The sequence below is a fragment of the Stegostoma tigrinum genome, chromosome 4 (assembly GCF_030684315.1).
Source record: "Stegostoma tigrinum isolate sSteTig4 chromosome 4, sSteTig4.hap1, whole genome shotgun sequence".
Taxonomy (NCBI): domain Eukaryota; kingdom Metazoa; phylum Chordata; class Chondrichthyes; order Orectolobiformes; family Stegostomatidae; genus Stegostoma; species Stegostoma tigrinum.
The window spans coordinates 18,388,629-18,411,311 of record NC_081357.1 but is presented as its reverse complement, the minus strand read 5'-3'; the positions used below and the strand labels follow the sequence as shown (position 1 = coordinate 18,411,311).

Sequence of the window (22,683 nt, the reverse complement as noted above, 5' to 3'; positions counted from 1 at the left end):
CACCCACAAGCAAGAACACATGAAATATTTTCAGATAGTTGACATCAGGCAAGAGCCAGTGAAAGGCTCCTTGTAAGGAATGGATTGAGGAGATCTACAACGACGGCCTTCCTTACCGTAACACTATGAGAGAGTAAACGACACACCCCAAGGAGACACGAGGATCAAAAGACAAAAAAGTTTCCCTCACAAACGAAAGATACGATAATTAAACGTTTACTAGTCACTAACTAAATGCAGCAAATAGAAACTTGCCGGGATTGACTAACTCGAATCCAAGCCTTTGGAAAAGAACAAAGGCCTTCAAACTTGCAAAGCTAAATATTTAAAATGTTTTACAAGACCGTGATCCGATAGAGATGCCTAAATGGAAAAAAAATTCTCACTCGTTTTATTAAAAAAAAGAGATTTACTCAAAAAAAACTCTGGGTAATATTACAATATTTTGAATACTATAAATGAAATGCTTTTGACTCCGAATTGAAAAAAAATCTAACTCAATTTCCACCCTCACGAGAGGCAGGCGGTTGGGAACCATTTGAAATTGTCGTCGGTTAAACCGGCGCCGAGTTCCTGGGCTCCCTCATCGCCCGTCCGCCCACCCTGTCAGCAGCACAACGCCGAGGCTCCGGAGCCCGAACAGGCCACACTCAGGTAAAACGAAACCTATCCCTCCGTGTTTTTATAACGAAATCGTACAAAGGTTTTCCGTCTCAAACGACACCATTCCAAATTCTAACAAAAAAAAACCGGCGGCGGGGGAAAGGCGTTTGTTTTAATCCCGTGAAGAGCTGTTTCTTCGAGCCACCTCTCGAAATGCAAAAACCCGGATCCCTCGCAAATCAAACAAACGTTATCTAAGGTTGTTCCGGGGACCATTAACGATTTTTTTTAAAAAAAAGCAAAAGGCTGTTTTCCAACTGATTCTGCGACTCACCCTCCAGCAGCCGAGCTATCAGACTGTCCACATTCAACTCTCCGTCCGCCATTTTACAGCAGTCTTCAGCCGAGGGCAGCGGTAGAGGAGGGAGAGAGGAGGGGACTCAGTAACCCTGTCAGCACTGGAATAAAACACAGCAACGACGGAGAGGGAGAGAAGAGGGCAGCTTCTTCGCTGAGTAACCCTGCTAGTACTGGAATAAAACACAACAGCGGAGGAGAGCAGCTTCTTCACTGCGTAACCCTATCAGTACTGGGATAAACACGGCAACAGAGGGCAAAAGTGAATGAGAATGTTTGCTCATTGAACAAGTATTGCTTCCTCCTTACAGGGAAGTCTGTGGAACATTCTGGCCTTCATAGGATGCTTTTGTTTTATTCTTTCATGGGATATGTGTTTTGCTGGTTAGGCCTGCGCGTATTCCCATCCCTAATAGCCCGCGAAAAGTTGATCCATTGCAGTCCTTGTGGTCAAGGGACATGCCCGAAACGTCAGCTTTTGTGCTCCTGAGATGCTGCTTGGCCTGCTGTGTTCATCCAGCCTCACATTTTATTATCTTGGAATTCTCCAGCATCTGCAGTTCCCATTAACTCAGCCCTTTGGGCCTGCTTCACCATTCATCATAATCATGGCTGACCATCCAATTCTGATGAAGGGTCTAGGCCCAAAACGTCGGCTTTTGTGCTCCTAAGATGCTGCTTGGCCAGCTGTGTTCATCCAGCTCCTCACTTTGTTATCTCAGTAGCCAGTTCCTGCTTTCCCCCATATCCTTATACCCCTTTAGCTCTACCCAGTACTGAATTCCTTCTTGAAATCATGTAATGTTTGGCCTTATGAACACAACAGGCCAAGCAGCATCAGAGGAGCAGGAAGGCTTTCCTGCTCCCCTGATGCTGCTTGGCCTGCTATGTTCATCCAGCTTCACACCATGTTATCTCAGATTCTCCAGCATCGGCAATTCCTACAATCTCTGTAATGTTTGGCTTTGATTGCTTTCTATGGTAGTAGAATTCGACAAGCTCATCACTTGTTGGGTGAAGAAATTTCTTCTGATCTCAATCCCAATAGTTAACATTCCCCAGTTTAGCATTTACCATTACATCAGTAAGTTGACAGAGATCATATAGTCCAGGAGAGGGACGCTGTTGTTTCTATCTTAGCAGAAATGGACAGAGTTGGCATTTCTAGGTTACCACATTTTCCAACAATGCAGTGTCATTGACTGCGCATGTATGTGGTTCTGTGGGCCGTACGTCTAAACAGGGAAATGTCAAGAGCTAACATTTCACGAAAACATTGGTTTGCTGCAATGTCTAAAATATCATTTTGGTAAATACCTGGTATCCTGTCAGCAGCCAAAACTTATTCATCCTGCAGCAGTCAGATCTTCCCACTGTTCTTTATGCAATCACAACACACCTGTCTACTTGGAAACAAGCGATATCATTTGGGCACATGGCTCTCTTTGCCCTAAGGTGTGAATGGAGAAAATGCTGGCGATGAGTTCCATGCTGCCAACATGGGAACATCAGAGAGAAGATCAGTGGTGTACTAAAGCAATGATTACCCTGCCTCGATTGCTCAGAGGACCCCTCAAGTACTCAAAAGTTCAAGCGTCCAAGAGTCCTCTGTGTCACAGAATTGTTACAGCAAATAGGGAAGGCATTCAGCCCATCATCATTATCATGAGAAACAAAGCCCTTGCCACCGTATATCTGGAGACTACCTTGAAATGAACATGAGGAAGGGAAGCAAGTGGAAGCGTGGAAGAGGAAGACAGAATCCCTTCATTGCAGTTGGGTGGTTCATGATTACCAACTGAGATTAATTTCTGAACATTCAACCAGCAGCATAATAGCTCACAATCTTTATGCTGTAATAATTAAAATGATAAAGCAACACAATGTGTGTGTGCTGGCTGCCTCAACAGGAGTGGATGCAGCTAAATGGAAATCATTATAGAATCCCTAGAGTGTCAAAATAGGCCACTCAAGTCCTCACTGGCCCTCTTGAGCATCCCACCCAGACCCATCCCCCTCTAACCAACCTAATCGACTCATCCCTGAACACTATGGGCAATTTAGCTTGACCAATCCACCTAGCCTGCACATCTTTAGATATGGGAGGAAACCCATGCAGACTCAAGGAGAATGTGCAAACTCTGCACAGATAGTTGCCTGAGGCTGGAATCAAACCCAGATCTCTGCGCTGTGAGGCAGTAGTGCTAACCACTGAGCCACCGTGCCACCCCATTCATTCACCTCCATACCCCATGTCTGAAAATGGTAGAAGGCAATCAACTCTTCCCCCTTAATTCCTTCAAGTTTTCATGGGCCGCACTGGCTGAGCCAGCATTTATTGCCTGTCCCTAGTTGCCCTTGAGTATGTGGTGGTAGACTGTCTTCTTGCACTGCTGTCGTCCACATGCTGTAGGTGGACCCACAATGGCTTTAGGGAGGGAATTCCTGGATTTTGACCCAGCAACAGTGAAGGAATGGCGATATATTTCCAAGCCAAGATGGTAGGTCACATGGAGGGGAACTTGCAGGTGTTCCCAAGTAACTGCTGCCGTTGCCCTTCCACATGTGAGTGATTATTAGATTTGGGAGGCAATGTCTAAGGAACTTTGGCAAATTCCTGTAATGCATCTTATAGATACTGCACACTACAGCAACTGATGTCGATGGTGGAAGGAATGAATGCTGTACCCATCCAGGAAAGTGGGGTGTATTCCATCACACTCCTGACTAGTGCTTGTAGATGATGGACAGGCGTTGGGGATTCAGGAGGTGAGTTACTTGTTGAAATATTCCTAGCTTCGGACTTTTCTCTTGTAGCCACTATGTTTATGTGGTGAGTCAGTTGAGTTTCTGGTGAATGCTAATCTCCAGGATGTCGATAGTGGGGGATTCAGTGATGGTCACACCATTGAATGTCAAAGGATGGTGGTTAGATTGTCTCCAATAGGAGACAGTCACTGTTTGGCGTTTGTGTGGCATGAATGTTATGTGCTACTTGTCAGCCCAGATTTTGTTGCATTTGAACATGGACTGCTTCAGTATCTGAGAAATCCTGAATGGTGCTGAACATTGTGCAATCATCAATGAACATTCCCACTTCTGTCCTTATGATGGAGGCAAGGGCGTCAATGAAGCAGCTGAAGGTGGCTGAGCCTAGGATACTACTCTGAGGACCACCTGCAGAGATATCCTGGAGTTGAGTTAACTGACCTCCAACAACCACAACCATCTTCCTATGTGCCCAGTATGACTCAAACCAGTAGAGAGTTCCCCATTGATTGGAGTTTTGCTAGGGTTCTTTGATGCCAAACTCAGCTGGATGCAGACTTGATATCAACGGCAATGTAATTCAACTCTTTTGTCCATATTTGAACCAAGACTGTAATGAGGTCAGGAGCTGAGTGGCCTTGATGGAACCCAAGCTGTGCGTCACAGAGCAGTTTATTACTGAGCATGTGCTGCTTCATAACACTACTGATGATACTTTGCTGTCCATCTCTGCATGTGCTTCAGCCAATCTGCCACTGAAACTAGGGTTTGTAAGTTGCACAAGCTTAGACAATGTACCCTTGATCTTATTAGTGAGAACAAATTATGGCAATGAAAATAATTTAGGGGCTGAATAAGATGGATACAGAGAAACCACTTCTTCCAGTGTAGAATTCCAAACAAGAAGGGCTAATCTTAATTTTTTTTGGATCACTCATGGGAAGTAGATGTTGCTGGCTAGCCAGCATTTGTTGCCTGTTTGTAGTACCATTGAACTTATTGGCTTGCAGGCTGTTTCAGAGGACATTTGAGAGTGAATTACATTGTTGTGGGTCTGGAGTAACATGTAGGCCAGATGAGGTGAGAATGGCAGATTCCCTTCACTGAAGGCCATTAGACAGCTTTTTCCTCATCCATCAGCAATGGTTTCTTGGTCGTAAGTAGATTCTCAATTCCAGGTTTTTATAAAATTGAATTAAAATCCGCCAACTACCGTGGCAGGATTCAAACCTATGTCCCAGAACAGAATTTTTGGAGGGATAAAACAACTAGGCCATCTCCTCCTTAGTTGAACAAAACCATTTAAAAATGCATTCAGGAAAAACTTTTTCATGGAAAGGTTTTTGTAAATCTCAAATTTTCTTCAGAGAGAAGTTGATTTCCTGGGTCAATTGAATTTTAAAGATAAATTCATAGTATCATTTGATGCAAGCATAATGTGACATACGGACAAAAGGTGGGTAAACTGAGTTAACATGCAGATCACCTATGGTCTATGGCAGATGGTGGAATAGGCCCTGGAGGCTGAATGACTATCTCCTGTTTCTATATTCACGCTGCTGTGATCAGTCTGGACTTGTGTTTGATGTGTCAAATTCAGGTGAGTACGTTAAGAACACATGAAGGCAGTGAAGAGAAAAGTGTGTGTCTAAGAAGTGAGATATGGAAAAAAAAATACTGTTTTCGCTTTGGCCTCAAGTAATCCAAATCGAAATGATATAGAGAACATTATCATAGCCCCCTGCACAAGGATAACATGCAAAGTTGAAAAATGGTCTGTGCTTTTGTAAGGGGTTTTCATCCTTCTCTAACAGCTATTGTATTTGTGTCTCAACTACTCATGGACAGATCCACTGATATCACAGCAGTGTTTTCCTCTGACTGCTGCCTTCCACTGGCTGACTGTCATTTATTAGAAGACTTGAAGATTGGCACATAGGGAGATACAGAATCTAAACGTAAAACTACTGACGCTCAGAAAGCATCATGGAATTCAAGACAAATTTGAAATGTTGAAGCATCATGAAACTCCTGGTTCCATGATACACTAGTGAAAGTGATCAAGGCAAATATTTGGAATTTCTTCATTCTCAAAAGATATTCCAAATGTATGTGAGTGTGTATGAGAGAGAGAGAGAGAGAGAGAGGTAAATGTCCCAATTCTAGAATAGCGTACAGAGCTCCTGTAGCTGTAGTCAATAGTGGTCAGTGTTAGGAAGGAGCTCCAAAACGTGAAGTGCCAGCAGGCACGTTTGCCCCAGAGTCCTCCAAGGTACCTTTTGGTTTAAGGTCCATTCATTTTGTGGAGAAAAGTGATATGTGTGTTCTTGTATCTTCTTCAAAAAATATGTAGAAGAGTTTGTGATTAATGGTCTAATGAAATAATGTGGCTCAGTAACATCCTTGCAACTAGACAAAACAAGATTCAGCAAAACATTTCATGTTAGAAATATAAACGTGGTTTGACATTCCAGTTCTTCTTATCCTTTGTCTTTGAGGCTTCAGACAACAAGTAGACGTGAACAGTCAAAGCTCAAATTATACGAGCTGACAAAGGCTATCTGCTCCTTCTTGATGCAAACAATGGTTTTACCGGCCAAGTTACATTTGATTTTTTGTTTAGATTACCTAAAGTACTGGCAAAGTAGTTTTGGGGTTTGCATCAAGAACAGGAGGAACATTTCAAAGTTGAGTTAAACTAAGATTAACTTCCCTCTCCTCTCAACTATGATAAGAACATGGTCATCAGCTGCAATATACTCTCGGTATTGCCATATATGATACAAGTCTGGCGATGCCTGTTTCCTGTTCCATGATAATCACCTAAGCCAAGTTCTACTTTTTCTGGAAATTGTAGGAGGAGTATATCAACAGCGACATAAAGTGCAAATTTCCTTCTAAGGAGGTGAGGTGTGCAGCAGAGAGTGGGAATGTTGGTGTGTGTGAGTTATGTGGATAACTGAAGGATGATTTGATTTCTAGGGAAGACTAAAATCAGTGGATATATTTAAGAATAAGAGGACTCACATTTAAGGCAACTTGAGCATTTTTATTTCCTCAGATGATCATTACTAAATGAAATTCTCTTCCTAAGAAGGTCGTGGAGGTTGGGCCTTTAAATTTGTTCAGGACTGAATTCAATACATTTTTTAATAGACAAGGGAGTCATTAAAAATGGACTAGAGACAAGAAGTAGCTGATGAGGTCGTGATGAGCTGATGAGCATGATCGTGCAATGCCAATCACTACTAACGTGATTGGGTAAATTGCTTACACCAAGCTCCTGCTCTGACTGCATCAATGGACTCTACTTGATCCGAAGATGAATAAACATTAGGCTGTCTAACAAGAAGTGGCTCTTGTCTTAAGCATGATGTAATTTATTAGATGAGTGAGTTCAAGTTACATTAGTACACTCCATGTTGTTCACAGAATCAGGCCATTTGAAACAGGCCACTCGGCCCATCAAGTCCATACTGAACATCAGAAGGGCATCCCAACCAGATCCAACCTCTACCGTAGACACTATGGGCAATTTAGCACAGCCAATCCACCTAGCCTGTGCATCTTTGGACTGTGGGAGGAAACCAGAGCACCTGAAGGAAACCCACACAGGCATGGGAAGAATGTGCAAACTCCACACAGATAGTTGCCTGAATCTAGAATCAAACACAGATCCCTGGCGCTGTGTGGCAACTGTGCTAACCACTGAGCCACCATGCTACCCCAAAGACCTGTGTGAGGCCTAGGATAACTGGCCTTTCCATCAAGACCCAAAGGTGCACAGGTATTCCCATTCAAGTTCAAACAGATTGATTTATGTGGAGTGTAATGCAGTTTTCAGCATTGTCAGTTTCAGAATCATTACCTTATACAAGATCTCCCCAATGCTTTCTTCTAGTGAGTCACATTTATACATGCATGTGCAAAGTTACTTTCACCAATTCCACCACACACACATGCACCTTTTGATTATCAAATTCAGACAGCCTGGAGGTTTCCACTTCTTCCGGACAATGTTCTCTTCAGACTAGGAAGATTGGTGGGTTCTTGACTTGAGCATTTTGACCTTGATTCAATTCTAATCTATAAAATCTCTCTCCATTGGGGGTCCTTTGCTATCTTAAGTGTCCTTCACAGAGATGTTGTTTCTGCTGAATTGGCTTATTCCCTCATCTAAAATATCCTTCACCTCATGAACTTCCTTCATGGAGACAGCTGCCTGATAAAAGAAGTTTTTTTTATGTTATCTTAGATTGGGAGTCAGGCTATTTCTTCTTTACACAAAAGCAACAATTGCTGCAAAAGCTCAGCAGGTCTGGCGGTATCTGTGAAAAGAAATCAGAGTTAACATTTCGGGTCCAGTGACCTTCTGATTCCTCTTCACAGATGCTGCCAAACTGCTGAGCTTTTCCAGCAATGGATGAACACAGCAGGCCAAGTAGCATCTTAGGAGCACAAAAGCTGACATTTCAGGCCTAGACCCTTCATCAGAAAAGGGGGATGGGGAGAGGATTCAATGTCTTTTGTGGTGGGGTCGGATTGTAGATGGTGGAATCCCCCTAGTCCTTGCATACCACCCCACTAACCTCCGGATCCAACACATCATCCTCCGACACTTCAGCCATCTGCGATCCGACCCCACCACCAAAGACATTTTTCCCTCCCCACCCTTATCTGCTTTCCTGAGGGACCATGCTGTCCGTGACTCCCTTGTCTGCTCCACAATCCCCTCCCACCCCACCATACCCGGCACTTTCCCCTGCAACCGCAGGAAGTGCTACACCTGCCCCCATACATCCTCCCTCACCCCCATCCCAGGCCCCAAGAAGACTTTCCACATCAAGCAGATGTTCACCTGCACATCTGCCAATGTGGTATACTGCATCCGCTGTACCCATTGTGGCCTCTTCTGCATTGGGGAAACCAAGCAGAGGCTTGGTGACCGCTTTGCAGAACACCTAGCTAGGTTTGCAATAAACAACTGCACCTCCCAGTCGCGTACCATTTCATCTCCCAGTCCCATTCCTTAGACAACATGTCCATTCTGGGCCTCCTGCAGTGCCTCAACAGTGCCACCCAAAGGTTGCAGGAACAGCAACTCATATTACGCTCCTGAGCCCTGCAGCCCAATGGTATCAATATGGATTTCACAAGCTTCAAAATCTCCCCTCACCCTACTGCATCCCAAAACCAGACCAGCTTGTCCCCACCTCCCTAACCTGTCCTTCCTCTCACCTATCCCCTCCTCCCAACTCAAGCCACACCCCCATTTTCTTCCTACTAACCTTATCCCGACCCCTTGACCTGTCCATCCTCCTCAGTCTGACCTACCTCCTCCCTACCGCCCTACCTACACTCACCTCTACTGGCTCCATCCGTGCCTCTTTAACTTGTTTTTCTCCTCTCCACCTATCTTCTCCTCTGTCCGTCTTCTATCCGTCTCCCCCTCTCTCCCTATTTACTTCAGAACCCTCTCCCCGTCCCCCATTTCTGATGAATGGTCTAGGCCCGAAATGTCAGCTTTTGTGCTCCTGAGATGCTGCTTGGCCTGCTGTGTTCATCTACCTCTTCATTTTGTTATCTCTTATATAGGGATGGTGGTGTGGGTTTTAAAGTTTGACTCAATAGGAGCAAACAACATAAACACTTATGCATTGGGCTTTCAATTTAAAAAGGAATTTTTTTCTTTTATGAGGGGAAATACTCACATCCTCCACACTTAGGTTGACTTTTGGCAATTTTGGATAAGTCTTTGTTGAAAGGAGATTTCAAGGTGTGGAGCTGGATAAACACAGCAGACCAGGCAGCATCAGAGGAGCAGGAAAGCTGACGTTTCGTATCTGGACCCTTGTTCAGAAAAAGGGGAGGGGAAGGGAGCTCTGAAATGAATATGGAGAGGGGGAGGCAGTGATAGAAGGTGGATAGTGGAGCAGATCGGTGGAGAGAAGTCAGGCAGGTCAAGGAGGCAGGGATAAAGTTAGTAAAGGTGAGTGTAGGTAGGGAGTTGGGATGGGGGTTGGTCAGTGAGGAGGGAGGGGCGGGTAGGTGGGATAGAAGACAGACAGGTCAAGGAAGCAGGGATGAAGCTAGTAGGTGAGCGTAGGTAGGATGTGGTGGTTGTTCAGTGAGGTGGGAGGAGCAGAAAAGTGGGAGAGAAGACGGACAGGTCAAGGAGGTGGGGATGGGGAGTGCTTGTCTTGGCATGCGGTTGGGGGTGGGGAGATTTTGAAGCTCATAAAGTCCATAATGAGACCATTGAATTGTCAGGTTCCAAGGCGGAATATGAGGTGTTGTTCCTTCAGTTTTTGGCTGGCATCATTGTGACACTGGAGGAGGCCCAGGATGGACATGTCATCCAGGGAGTGAGAGGAGGAGTTGAAGTGGTTCGTGGCTAGGAGGTGTTGTCCTTTGTCGCGGACCAAGCGTAGGTGTTCCACAAAGCTGTTTCCCAGCCTCCATTTGGTCTCCCCAGTGCAGAGGAGGCCACATCAGGAACAGCTGACACAACAGAGCACAGTAGCTGATGTGCATGTGAACATCTGTTTAATGTGGAAGGTTTTCTTGGGGCCTGGGTTGGAGGTGAGGGGGGTAGGTGTAGGGGCAGGTGTAGCACCTCCTGCAGTTGCAGGGATAGGTTCTGGGGGTGGTGGGGCTAGTGTGGAGTGGATAAAGGAGACAGGGGGGTTGTTTAGATCTAAGCGCAGAGAAATCTATTGAAATCCAACAGGCCTGGCAGCGTCTGTGGAGAGAGAAACAGATTTAACATTTGGAGAATATAGGACTCTTCTTTACTGAGTCTCAAAACATTAATTCTAGTTCTCTCTCCACAGATGCAATCAGATTTGCTGAGTTTCTCTAGCATTCTGAGTTTATTTCAGATTTCTAACTCTGCCTTTATTAGCAGATTTAGAATGGTTGAGAAATCGGTTACTTAAAGGTAGGCAAGTTAGTTTAAAAATTCCAGACCAGAAGTGTTTGGTTATAATTATTTGAAGCTGAGATGGTCTAAATCAGTTATGTGAAGAGCTGTCAGATCCTTAAGATGGGAAAATTGAGGCCACAGTTAAATTAATCCCCATAGTTGTGAAAAAAGAAGGGAATTCTTTCTTTAAACGGCATACTTTTGGGATGAATGTGATTATATTCTATACATTTTTTGTATGATAATCTTAATCTTGTACACTATGTAAGAAGTTTGGTTTATTCTGTTGTTAGAATAGGTTTAGATTTTTAAACTGTAGTTATAAAGCTTAAGAGATAATGGGAACTGCAGATGCTGGAGAATCCAAGATAACAAAGTGTGGAGCTGGATGAACACAGCAGGCCAAGCAGCATCTCAGGAGCACAAAAGCTGACGTTTCGGGCCGAAACCCTTCATCAGAGAGGGGGATGGGGAGAGGGTTCTAAAAAATAGGGAGAGAGGGGGAGGCGGACCGAATATGGAGAGAAAAGAAGATAGGTGGAGAGGAGAGTATAGGTGGGGAGGTAGGGAGGGGATAGGTCAGCCCAGGGAAGACGGACAGGTCAAGGAGGTGGGATGAGGTTAGTAGGTAGGAAATGGAGGTGCGGTTTGAGGTGGGAGGAAGGGATAGGTGAGAGGAAGAACAGGTTGGGGAGGCAGAGACAGGCTGGGCTGGTTTTGGGATGCAGTGGGGGGAGAGGATGAGCTGGGCTGGTTGTGTGATGCTGGTGGGGGAAGGGGAGATTTTGAAGCTGGTGAAGTCCACATTGATACCATTGGGCTGCAGGGTTCCCAAGCGGTCCACATTGATACCCTTGGGCTGCAGGGTTCCCAACTGACCTATCCCCTCCCCACCTACACTCTCCTCTCCACCTATCTTCTTTTCTCTCCATCTTCGGTCCGCCTCCCCCTCTCTCCCTATTTATTCCAGACCCCTCTCCCCATCCCCCTCTCTGATGAAAGGTCTAGGCCCGAAACGTCCATCATGGGCCTCCTGCAGTGCCACAAGGATGCCACCCGAAGGTTGCAGGAACAGCAACTCATATTCTGCTTGGGAACCCTGCAGCCCAATGGTATCAATGTGGACTTCACCAGCTTCAAAATCTCCCCTTCCCCCACCGCATCCCAAAACCGGCCCAGTTCGTCCCTCCCCCCACTGCATCACACAACTAGCCCAGCTCATCCCCTCCCCCCACTGCATCCCAAAACCAGCCCAGCCTGTCTCTGCCTCCCTAACCTGTTCTTCCTCTCACCCATCCCTTCCTCCCACCTCAAGCCGCACCTCCATTTCCTACCTACTAACCTCATCCCACCCCCTTGACCTGTCCGTCTTCCCTGGACTGACCTATTCCTTCCCTACCTCCCCACCTATACTCTCCTCTCCACCTATCTTCTTTTCTCTCCATCTTCGGTCCGCCTCCCCCTCTCTCCCTATTTATTCCAGAACCCTCTCCCCATCCCCCTCTCTGATGAAGGGTTTCGGCTCGAAACGTCAGCTTTTGTGCTCCTGAGATGCTGCTTGGCCTGCTGTGTTCATCCAGCTCCACACTTTGTTATATTATAAAGCTTAAGCTGTGATTTCCATAGTAAAAGTAAAAGCAGAGTACTGGACCTTATATTGAATGAACTTTATACTTCCTAGAGACTAGAGTCAGCAGGGATTCTATAGGGCCTTGTGTAAATGGAAAACATTGTTAACAAATACACTCTAAGAAGGCCTTGGCGGAGAGAGAGAGAGGACGATAGCATCAATAAGGAAAAAGACACCATGATCCAGGACAAGATTGATTACTCCCTGTCTGGGTGTAGGAAACCTTAATAACATTAACCTATGACCTAGAATGGACACAGCAGTGTTTTTTGTTTATATGAAGGAAGATTGGAATTTGGATAATGACATGCTTACAGTATAGAGTTACTGAACTGTTTTGTATTCTTCAGAATTTTTGCTTCGATTTTTTTAACTAAGGTGAAATTCTCCCTGCATAACTGGAATGAAATGATTTTAGAACCTAAACGCAATCTCCAGTGATTAGTTGATTAAGTTATGAAGATAACACTATTTTAGCTTCATTTCTTTTGTGTATTAAGCTTGTTTTATTATTCCATGTTTGTGTTTCAGTAAAAGACAACCACATTTATACCAAAGTAAATAAAAATGATCTATCAAGTCAGGTTTTATTTTGCAATCTCACAAGCCTGGTAATAATATCAACTGGAATCATAAGAAAATATTTTTAAATTATCATTAAAGTATCCCTTTCAGCATCGCAACTCATATTTTCAGAATCAAGGTGAGGGTTACTGATGGAAGCATTACAAATCCTTGTATTCTTTGTGAAAGTTGGGAGGCATACAAGGATATGCGTCAAATGCTGGAAAATGGGGTTACAATAGTTGTTTTTGACTAGCATGGACATAATGGGCTGAAGGGCCTTTTTCTGTGTTGTAGATCTCTATGACTCTATCTTAAATAAGGTACAAATGTTCTGGGGCTGCTGTTCCCCAAGGCTGGTAAGGATATCTACATAAACTATATAACATGTGAAAAAGGAGGCCCTTTTAAAGCTGATATATCAAAAGTCCAGAGGTACTGAAGGCATGGCTAAGTGTGAGTAATTTCCCCGTAACAAATATTAGAGTTAAACTTCTATAATTTCCTAGTTTGTCTTTTCTAACCTTCTTCAATAATCTTGACAATTTTCTACTTACAACAATTCCGGCGTATCATGACTAACACCTCTACAACAATTTATTTACTCAATTCCTTACATATCCCGGGTGCAGTCATCAGGCGGTGAATATTCATCTATCTTTTGTTGATTACTTTTTTCAGTTTTTTTAAAAGGCTTAATTAATTGCGCCCTTTATTTTCCATTTGTTTTCTAATTCTTGCACCTTATCCACATCCTCTATACAGGCCAATACAAAACTAATTTATAACAACTCGGCATTTTTAAATTTTCAGTTACAACCTCACTTGGGATATTTGTCTGATATCTGTCTGCATTTAACCATGAGCACTTCATGAAATGTTCCGATATAGTCTGTGGTTAAATGATGTAAGATGAAGTATAGTACTTCTGTCGATCAAAAAACAGCAAAAAAATTCAATGCCTGCAAGAGGAAGTTAAATAGGTGCATAACGGAGAGAGAAATAGATGGATATGCAGGCAGGGGTTAGGTAAAATCAAGTCTGTAAATTTATGCTTTGCCACAAACCAGTTAGGCCAAATGACATTTTTATTGTACTATAAATTCAATGTAATTGGCAACACAATAGAACAATGTTTTGGAAAACCAAGCTGCTGCAATAGAGGTAATCCCCATAAACAAACCTCAGCTCTAAGGTTAATGTGGGTAGGCAGTATCCTACCAGGCTTTCCTCACTGTCCCTCTGAATCTGGTTCGTAAGAGGTACCTAAGATCAATCGATGGTTGTGTCTGACATGTACTTGACTTTTCACAGCAGCTTGCTGAGTCGCCAGATGTAAGATTGGAAATCCATAACATTATAATATTGTGCTGTATGACACAAATCAATTTTAATTGCCTGACTGCAGCAGTTTTTAAACTTTCTAAAATCAACTCCTATTCAATGTCTTGTTTATTTTACAGCAGAAAGTATATTTCTGACATGTATTCCTTTTCCAAAATATAAAACATGACTGCATCAAGAAGGTAAAAGAACAGAACAGTACTGATCTGTTAAGGGGAATAATTTCTGCTGTTAAACTATTAAATTCAAGACAGTATTGAGCCATGGTTAGAAAATCAACTTACTTCACAATTCAACATCTCACAAGAAAAAGCCAGTAGCTTTCCATTTATTTTCTTATTTTTGTTAAATGAAAGCAGCTTACCTAACAGACACTCTAACTTATGTCAGATCACTCTGATGCAGAAGCTGGGAATCAAGAATTAAATACTACTTGTTAATTATTCAGGACTGGAAATAACTCCTTTCCAACTGCTTGATTTGAACATAGTTCAGGTTATTTATATAACAATATTCCAACAAAATCATGTATTCAGGAAGAACCAGCTTAGTCCTGTGGACCTGAGCTATTTCCTGGATTCAACACTTTAGCTCTTCTCTTTCAAATAAGAATTCCCCTTTCCAATTAGGTATTAACACTGTTATTGTATTCTTTAACAATGTTTGACCTCTCTCACAGAAATGGAGTTGATCACTCAGCTGTGATTCATTTTTATATTCGTTTTCTACTATGTGAAAAATAATCTACTTATTTAGAGACTTCTTGACAAAAATAGCTAAATTTGGAAACATTAACTTTTCATTTACCATCGAGGTAAATGGCTTGTGTAACTGGACTATAAACAGCAACAAAGACTATTATTTACGCTGGAACAAATTAACCTAAGTCACAGTGCCAGTTCCCAATTGTAGTATGCCAGCACTATATGAGTCATCTTTGCACAAATGCTTACTCGGTACTGGCAAACGAAGCTGAATACATTTTCAATGTTTATCTGCTTTAGTGTTGATGTTATTCCCAACTTACAACAGTGGCTGCACATCAACAGTGCTTTAAACAGAATTGCTCAACAGCAATTCACGACATCATTAGGGTCATGAAATGCATTGTATAGATACATATTCTCTGTTTATGTGGATGCAACTGCATAGTATACATGGCATTTCAGCCATATTCATACACTTTACAATATCTGAAGCAAAGTAAAATATAGTTGGCAGCACAGTGGCGCAATGGTTAGCACTGTTGCCTCACAGCACCAGGGTCATGCCTTCGATTCCAACCTCAGGCAACTGTCTGTGCGGAGTTTGCTCATTGTCCCCGTGTCTGCGTGGGTTTCTTCTGGATGGTCCGGTTTCCTCCCACAGTCCAAAGATGTGCAGGGTAGGTAGTTTGTGCCAAAATTGCCCATAGTGTTCAGGGATGTGTAGATTAGGAGGGTTATAGGGGTATGGGTCTGGGTGGGATGCTCCAAGAGTTGGTGTGGACTTGTTGGGATGAAGGGCCTGTTTTCACACTGTAGGGATTCTATGGTAATACTTTTTTTTAGTCTTAATGCAGAAAGTGGAAGCTGATGCAATATATCAATTCTATCAATTTTCCGAATCCTGACTTCACAGCAAACCTGGGTCATACGCTCTAGTATAAGCACAAAGGTGCCAAATGTCATCAATATAATTATACCTTGCAAACAAGACCAGCTGCTCAAGACACCTTAATCTACAAGTATCAATCCATAGTGACATTTTCTTTATAGAAGAAAGCTTGCTCTGCAATTTTTATGAAGGGGTCTTGCAGTAATTTCAGCAGAATGGCTATTTATCTTTCTGGGATGCTTGAAATGATGACTACTGTCAAATGAGAGCTCAAGCCTGTGAGTCATGGCAATATGCTCATTCCTGGGCAGTTGTTGGGACAAAAACAGAAGTTTCTGGAAACACACATCAGGTCTGGAAGCATTTGTGATGATAAAGTCAGGGTTAACGTTTAGAGTCCGGTGACCCTTCCTCAGTACTGGTGAAGCAGTTCTAAGGAAGGGTCACCAGATCCGAAATATTAACTCTGATATTTTCTTCACAGATGCTGCCAGACGTGCTGAGCTTTTCCAGCAACTTCTGTTTTTGTTCCTGATTTACAGCAAACACAGTTCTTTCGATTCTTATGTATTGTTGGGACAGTCTAGCCCTGACTGATTTCTGGCACGATAGCAGTCATTTGTGGAAATGGGTGATGCGGGAATAGACACTACCTGAGAAAGAGTGCATTCGCCTGTCTCATGCACCACTGTCACCTCTCACATCTCATTACTGTCCTGGTCTGCAGAAAAGCAGATTGCAGGTAGTAAGTGCTAACCTGAACTCCTCTGCCTGTGTGGTCTACCATCCTGCACGTCTGGTGCACTGACTTCAAGAAAGCTAGAATACAAGGGTAGGGGTGTACTGCCAGGTTAGGCTGCATTTAGAATATACTGGGCCCTGTATCTAAGGAAGGATATGCTAGTGTTTGACGGGATCCAGAGGAGGTTTACAAAAATGATCCCGGGGATGAAGGTCTTGTCATATGAAGAACAATTGTGGACTTTGGGTGTATTCAATGGAATTAGAAGGATGAGATGGGGATCTGACTGAAACTTGTAGAATATGAGAGGTCTGGATAGAATGGACATGGGGAAGATATTTCCATTAGTGGGAGAGTCTAGAACCTGAAGGCACAGCTGCAGAATGAAAGGACAACCCTTTAGCAATGAAATGAGGCGGGATTTCTTCAGCCAGAAGCTGATAAATCTATGGAACCCATTGCCACAGAGTGCTATGGAGACCAAGTCACTGAGTGTATTTAAAGCAGAGATAGGTAGGTTCTTAATTAGTAAGGGGATGAAAGGTTATGAGGACAAGGCAGGAGAGTGAGTTGAGAAACAGATCAGCCATAATTGAATGGGCTGACTGGCCTAATTCTGCTCCTGCACTTTATGGTTTTGGGGACAGTTGAGTGCAATCACAAGCCACATCAAAGCATTTTTCTCTAACTGCTACTACTTACTCCAAAGCATCTGCAATTAATTTTACTCTGATTGCAGTGATATTTAAATTCTGGTAACTAAAAGTGTACACAACAATACATCCATCTTTTTGTTTCAAAGACCATTGAAGGTTTGGATTGAATTACAGTCACAAATGTCTGTCCTAGCCTACTGTGCTCATGTGACCTCTACCATGAGACACAAACCTGCAGGTATGCATCTTTGACTTCACTTCAGTAAAGTTCCAGTATTGATTGTACTGCTATGTAGTACACTTGAACCTTGGAGTCAAGAGACATGAGGTGAGTGTCCTGGACAATTAAAAGTCAAGCACATTGCTACTTGTCTGGAGTCACATGTAGACCATATCAGGTAAAGTTTTTGAAGGTCATTAGTTAACTAGATGTGTTTTTACAACAACTGACAATGGCCACCATTAGACCATCTTTAAATTCCAGATTTTTTAAAAATTGAATTTGAATTGAAATTGAAATTGAAATCCCATCATATGCCATGAGAGATTCAAACCCGTGCTCAAGAACCTTAGCCTGGCTCAGGTGTCCTCATGGTCAATGGCGGCGGGTGCATGGTGGGGGAGGTGCTTTGTGCTCCTGAGATGCTGCTTGGCCTGCTGTGTTCATCCAGCTTCACACTTTGTTAACCTTAGCCTGGCTCTCTGGATTACTATGCTTTTGGGATTGCCACTATGTCACTGCAACCTCTTTATTTCTCTGATTATCTCAAATGATAACTTTTCCGTCATACCTTGAGTCCAAATGCCTTAATGATGAGATAGAGTGACAGCAGAGAAGGAAAAAAGTGGAAGCAAATCCTGCACTCGAGATCCTCCTAATTCATACAACATCTTGCCCCATGTGCCCAAAGATCTGTGGGTTAAGAATCTCCTTATTCAGTGACATAAAGACCCATGGCGGAAGTTCGTAATCTTGAACAGACGTCATCCTTGAATTGAGAGGTAGCCTGTGATAAGTACCCTAGATCCTAGGATATTGAAAAGAAATTGGTGCTTCTGATTGCTGATTTCCATTTGAAAGTAAAATAACGACTTGGATTTATATAGCAGCTTTCACCTTCTCAGGGCACCCAAAGAATTTTTAGAATTGTGAAGAAGAGTCATTGTCATGTTATGGCTAATATGTAATCATACAGAACGGAAAGTGGTCATTTTGCCCATTGTGGTCATACTAACCCTCTGAGGAACACCCCATCCAGACTCAACCACCCACCCTATCCCCATAACTCTACATTTTAACTAGCTAATCCACTTAGCCTACACATCCCTGGACACTGCAGGGCAATTTAGCACATCTGATCCACATAACCTGCACATCTTTGAACTATGGGAGGAAACTGCACACAGACACAGGGAGAACATAAAAGTTCCACACAGACAGTTGCCAGAGGCTGGAATGAAACCCAGGTCCCTGGCAATGTGAGGCAGCAGTGGTAGCCACTGAGCCACAGTGCCACCCAACAATACATGCACAATAAGTTGCTACTAGAACCAATGTGTGAATAACCAGTTAATCTATTTTAGAAATTGCTTGGATGATGGCTGGTAAAATCTGCTGATATTGCAATATTTTTATGAAAGTAATACTACTCATTTTGATATCTATTTTGATATAGTCAATTTTAGCATAGTCGTGACTTGTACACATGGTATAAATTTTCAAGTTTCAAATTAAAACTGAAAGAACTGTGGATGCTGTAAATCAGAAACAAAAATAGATTGCTGGAAAACCTCAGCAGGTCTGACAGCATCTGTGAAGAGAATTCAGGGGTAATCTTTTGGGCCCAGTGACTCTTCCTGAGAACTGTTCTGAGGAAGGGTCACCGGACCCGAAAGATTACCCCTGAATTCTCTTCACAGATGCTGCCAAACCTGCTGAGCTTTTCCAGCAACCTCTATTTTTGTTTCAAGTTTCAAATGTTTGCCCAAATTTTATAAGAATTGTACTTTAACAGAAGGCAAAACGAGATTGTAACAGAGAGGAAGAATATTCTATCACAATCTGAATATAGTTTGCAATGTTCCCACACAGCCAAACAACAACTGAAGCATTCCCACAAGCTGTTAAAAAAACTTAACATTCACTAAAACAAATTGCCAAATGCTCTAAAAAAAATTAAAGAGTATATTAATTGCTAGTAAGGTTCTCAAAAATAGTTAAATTGTCACAGATTCGACCTTGCCAATGCAGGAGAAAACAAATCCAGCCCCTTAAAATTATGTTTCAACTGAAATAACAGGAACATAGAATTGAGAAACAACTGGCAGAAAGATTTACAAACTTAGACAAATTAGATAATATTCCTTATTCCAATAAATCAAGTGAAGGTTTTGTAACTGCACATAAGTTTGAAACAGAGAAGTGTGATGTTATATTTTCCAACAGAAAGGAATGGAAGATGGAACAAATGTGAATAGTGTTACAATCTATGTTACTCATTAAGGGTGCCAATGAATACTGATTTTGTACTTTAGCGCAATTTATTTCCCTAGCCTGTGAGAACAAGTCGTGACTGTCACTGTTTGTACTAGTACAATAAAGAGAGACATGGCTGTAAATATGAAGCAGACATTATGCAGCTCCTTGGTATTAACATTCTGGAAATGCCCTATTAATTGACAAATGAAATATGTTGACTAATACCCTGTTGCACTATTAATAGACCACAAAATGTTATGCACAAATGTCAAAGTATAAACCATAAAAATTCTTTAAATACATATGAACATTAAACCCTTGGAACTTAAATGTATGTCTTTGTTGTTACAAAATGGGTAATATTGGCAATGAAAAGTCAAACCAAGCTGTAAAATAGTCGATGCATTCAATTTCATCTTTTTCCCACCAAACGGGTTAAATTAAAATTGTGATCAGAGAGAATGGGAACTGCAGATGCTGGAGAATCCAAGATAACAAAGTGTGGAGCTGGATGAACACAGCAGACCAAGCAGCATCTTAGGAGAATGAAAGCTGACGTTTCGGGCCTAGACCTTCATCAGAAAAGGGGGATGGGGTGAGGGTTCTGAAATAAATAGGGAGAGAGGGGGAGGTGGACCGAAGATGGATAGAGGAGAAGATAGGTGGAGAGGAGAGTATAGGTGGGGAGGGGATAGGTCAATCCAGGGAGGACGGACAGGTCAAGGGGGCAGGATGAGGTTAGTAGGCAGGAAATGGAGGTGCGGCTTGAGGTGGGAGGAGGAGATAGGTGAGAGAAAGAACAGGGAGGCGGTGAACTAGGCTGGTTTTGGGATGCAGTGGGGAGAGGGGAGATTTTGAAGCATGTGAAATCCCCATTGATACCGTTGGGCTGCAGGGTTCCCAAGCGGAATATGAGTTGCTGTGTTCCTAAGTTGCTGCTTGGCCTGCTGTGTTCATCCAGCTCCACACTTTGTTATCTTAAATTAAAATTGTCCCCAGTTTTGTAAAATGCCACAAAACACTTAATATAACATTTCTACCTCACACTAATAAATGGAATGAGCATGTTTACAGATCTTTTATAAATTGTTGCTGTAGGAAATTGGCTTAAGGTTGAAACCCTCCAATAAATAATATATTGCTCTAAACTATTCATAGTCTACTAATAGAATGTTATGTTTTGCCAAACACTATTATTAAATGCAATTTCGGTTCATTGGTGTCAGATGTCTTGGAGTTTTTGCTTGAAAATCTAATTATCATTATCTGGAAAGCATTGCTATTGTTTCTGGCACATACTTTGCATTTCTACTTCATGATAGGTTACTTTTGATATCGACGTATTGACTCCTAAAATGGTATATCTACTTCACCCATATCTATGAAGTAAACTTGATAACTGTTAGAAGTTTGTGCTTGTACTTAGATATACAAATCCTTTAATCCCACCCAGTTTATTTGACCTTTTACCTTTAGGAGGTCCATAAATGAAAGTAACAGCATTACTTAGAACGTGAAGAAAAAGTGGAATCTGTCTGACTATTTTTAAAAATCCAATAAGTAAGCAGGTCGACTTCACCTCAAAACTCCTTGCCCAAAAGTAAGGATGCTCCCACTATGCCACAAGACCCTCACATAAATGGCTCAAATAATGCTTGCTACATGATTGCAGTTTAGCAATACAATTAAAGATCAAAACTGATGCCAAACACCAATGCACACACCCAATAAAGACTGACATCTTGGGCCAACATTATTTTTTATTCAGTCGCAACTTTTCTCGCAGCCAGCATAAGTTGGGAGAGTGTTTCTGAGTGTTTTGACAGCTGCCCTTCACAGAATTGAGATTCCCTATCACGCTGGGTGCTGTTAGACACATATTGATATAGGAAATGAATGGAGCTGGTTTGGGTAACAGAAGATGTTGGTTGGCACAATAGTTTTTGCTTTCTTTAGCCAGTCAGGTCATTGGACATCTTTCTCCATCAAGTAAAAAGGTCTTGAGGAAGTGGAGATTGCACTATTTCAAGAAAATGGCCATGTCTCAGTGTCTAAGGGGAATAATTCTTAGTTAATTGAATGGGGACATACTCCACTCTGCGAGGTCCCGCGCAATAAAAGCAGCTTCCAGTTACTGTCCAAGGACTTGGACATAGTCAGTCAGCCAGTCTGAGCAGTCAGATTCAGGATTTTCTCCTCATAGTGGGTGAGATGCCAAATGTCAGACACCCCACCACCTATTGTATCTCTTTCTACCCTACTGGGGTCTGTTTGCTCTTGGAATGAGAGTAAAGGAAGGAATAAGTGGGATGAAAATGGCGGTACAACAACTTGCAAGTACCCTCAAACCCCTTGGTGTTGCAGCTTTCTGTAATTTTTTCCCATGTGAATAATATTGTTCTTTTGTTCTCCCTTCCAAAATAAACAACTGCACATTTTCTAACATATGCTCCGTTTGCCAAATTTTTGTTTGCTTACTTAACCTATCAATATCTCTCTCTAAATTGTTTGTATCCCTCTCGCAATCTGCCTTTCCACCTATTTTTGTGTCGTCTGCAAAGTTGGCTACAGTGCATTTATTTCCTTCCTCCAAGTCATTAATATATATTGTAAACATTTGCAGTCCCAGCACTAAACCCTGTTAAACCCATTGGTTATGAGTCACCACCCTGAAAAAGAACACTTTATTCCCACCCACTGTTTCCTGTCCATTAGTCAATATATCTATCTATGCCGATGTACTCTTGCTAACACCATGGCCTCTTATGACTTAGCCTTTTGTGAGATGCCTTGTCAAATACCTGTTGGAAGTTCAAATAAAATACATCTACTGGGTGCCCTCTATCCACTCTGGCTGAGACTTCCTCAAAAACTCTAACAAATTAGTGAGATGTGATTTCCGTTTCATGAACTCATAATCTAATCAGGCAGATTCAGCATGATTTTCCAAATGTTTATTACTTCCCTATCAATTGATTCCAATATTTTTCGAAAAATAGATGTTTGGTGTGGTGGCTT

At 42.4% G+C, this 22,683-nt stretch overlaps 1 protein-coding gene, 1 long non-coding RNA gene and 1 other non-coding gene across 4 annotated transcripts in view; 2 read left to right on the top strand and 1 right to left on the bottom strand.

Annotated features, from left to right (window-relative positions):
* ppp1cb (protein phosphatase 1, catalytic subunit, beta isozyme) overlaps positions 1–1,074 on the bottom strand; it is a 107,795-nt gene extending 106,721 nt beyond the window's left edge. The window contains exon 1 of the mRNA XM_048530822.2: positions 938–1,074. Coding sequence (XP_048386779.1) covers positions 938–989 — 52 coding nt within the window. The 5' untranslated portion in view covers positions 990–1,074. The remainder of the gene's footprint in view (positions 1–937) is intronic.
* Positions 560–22,683, top strand: part of LOC132209535 (uncharacterized) — a 39,320-nt gene continuing 17,196 nt past the window's right edge. For both annotated transcript variants that reach the window (XR_009445667.1, XR_009445666.1), the window contains exons 1-2: positions 560–654; positions 3,596–3,729. This is a non-coding gene — a long non-coding RNA (uncharacterized LOC132209535). The remainder of the gene's footprint in view (positions 655–3,595; positions 3,730–22,683) is intronic.
* LOC125452990 (U6 spliceosomal RNA) lies at positions 5,411–5,515 on the top strand. The gene has a single exon (XR_007247657.1). It is a non-coding gene; the product is annotated as a U6 spliceosomal RNA (small nuclear RNA).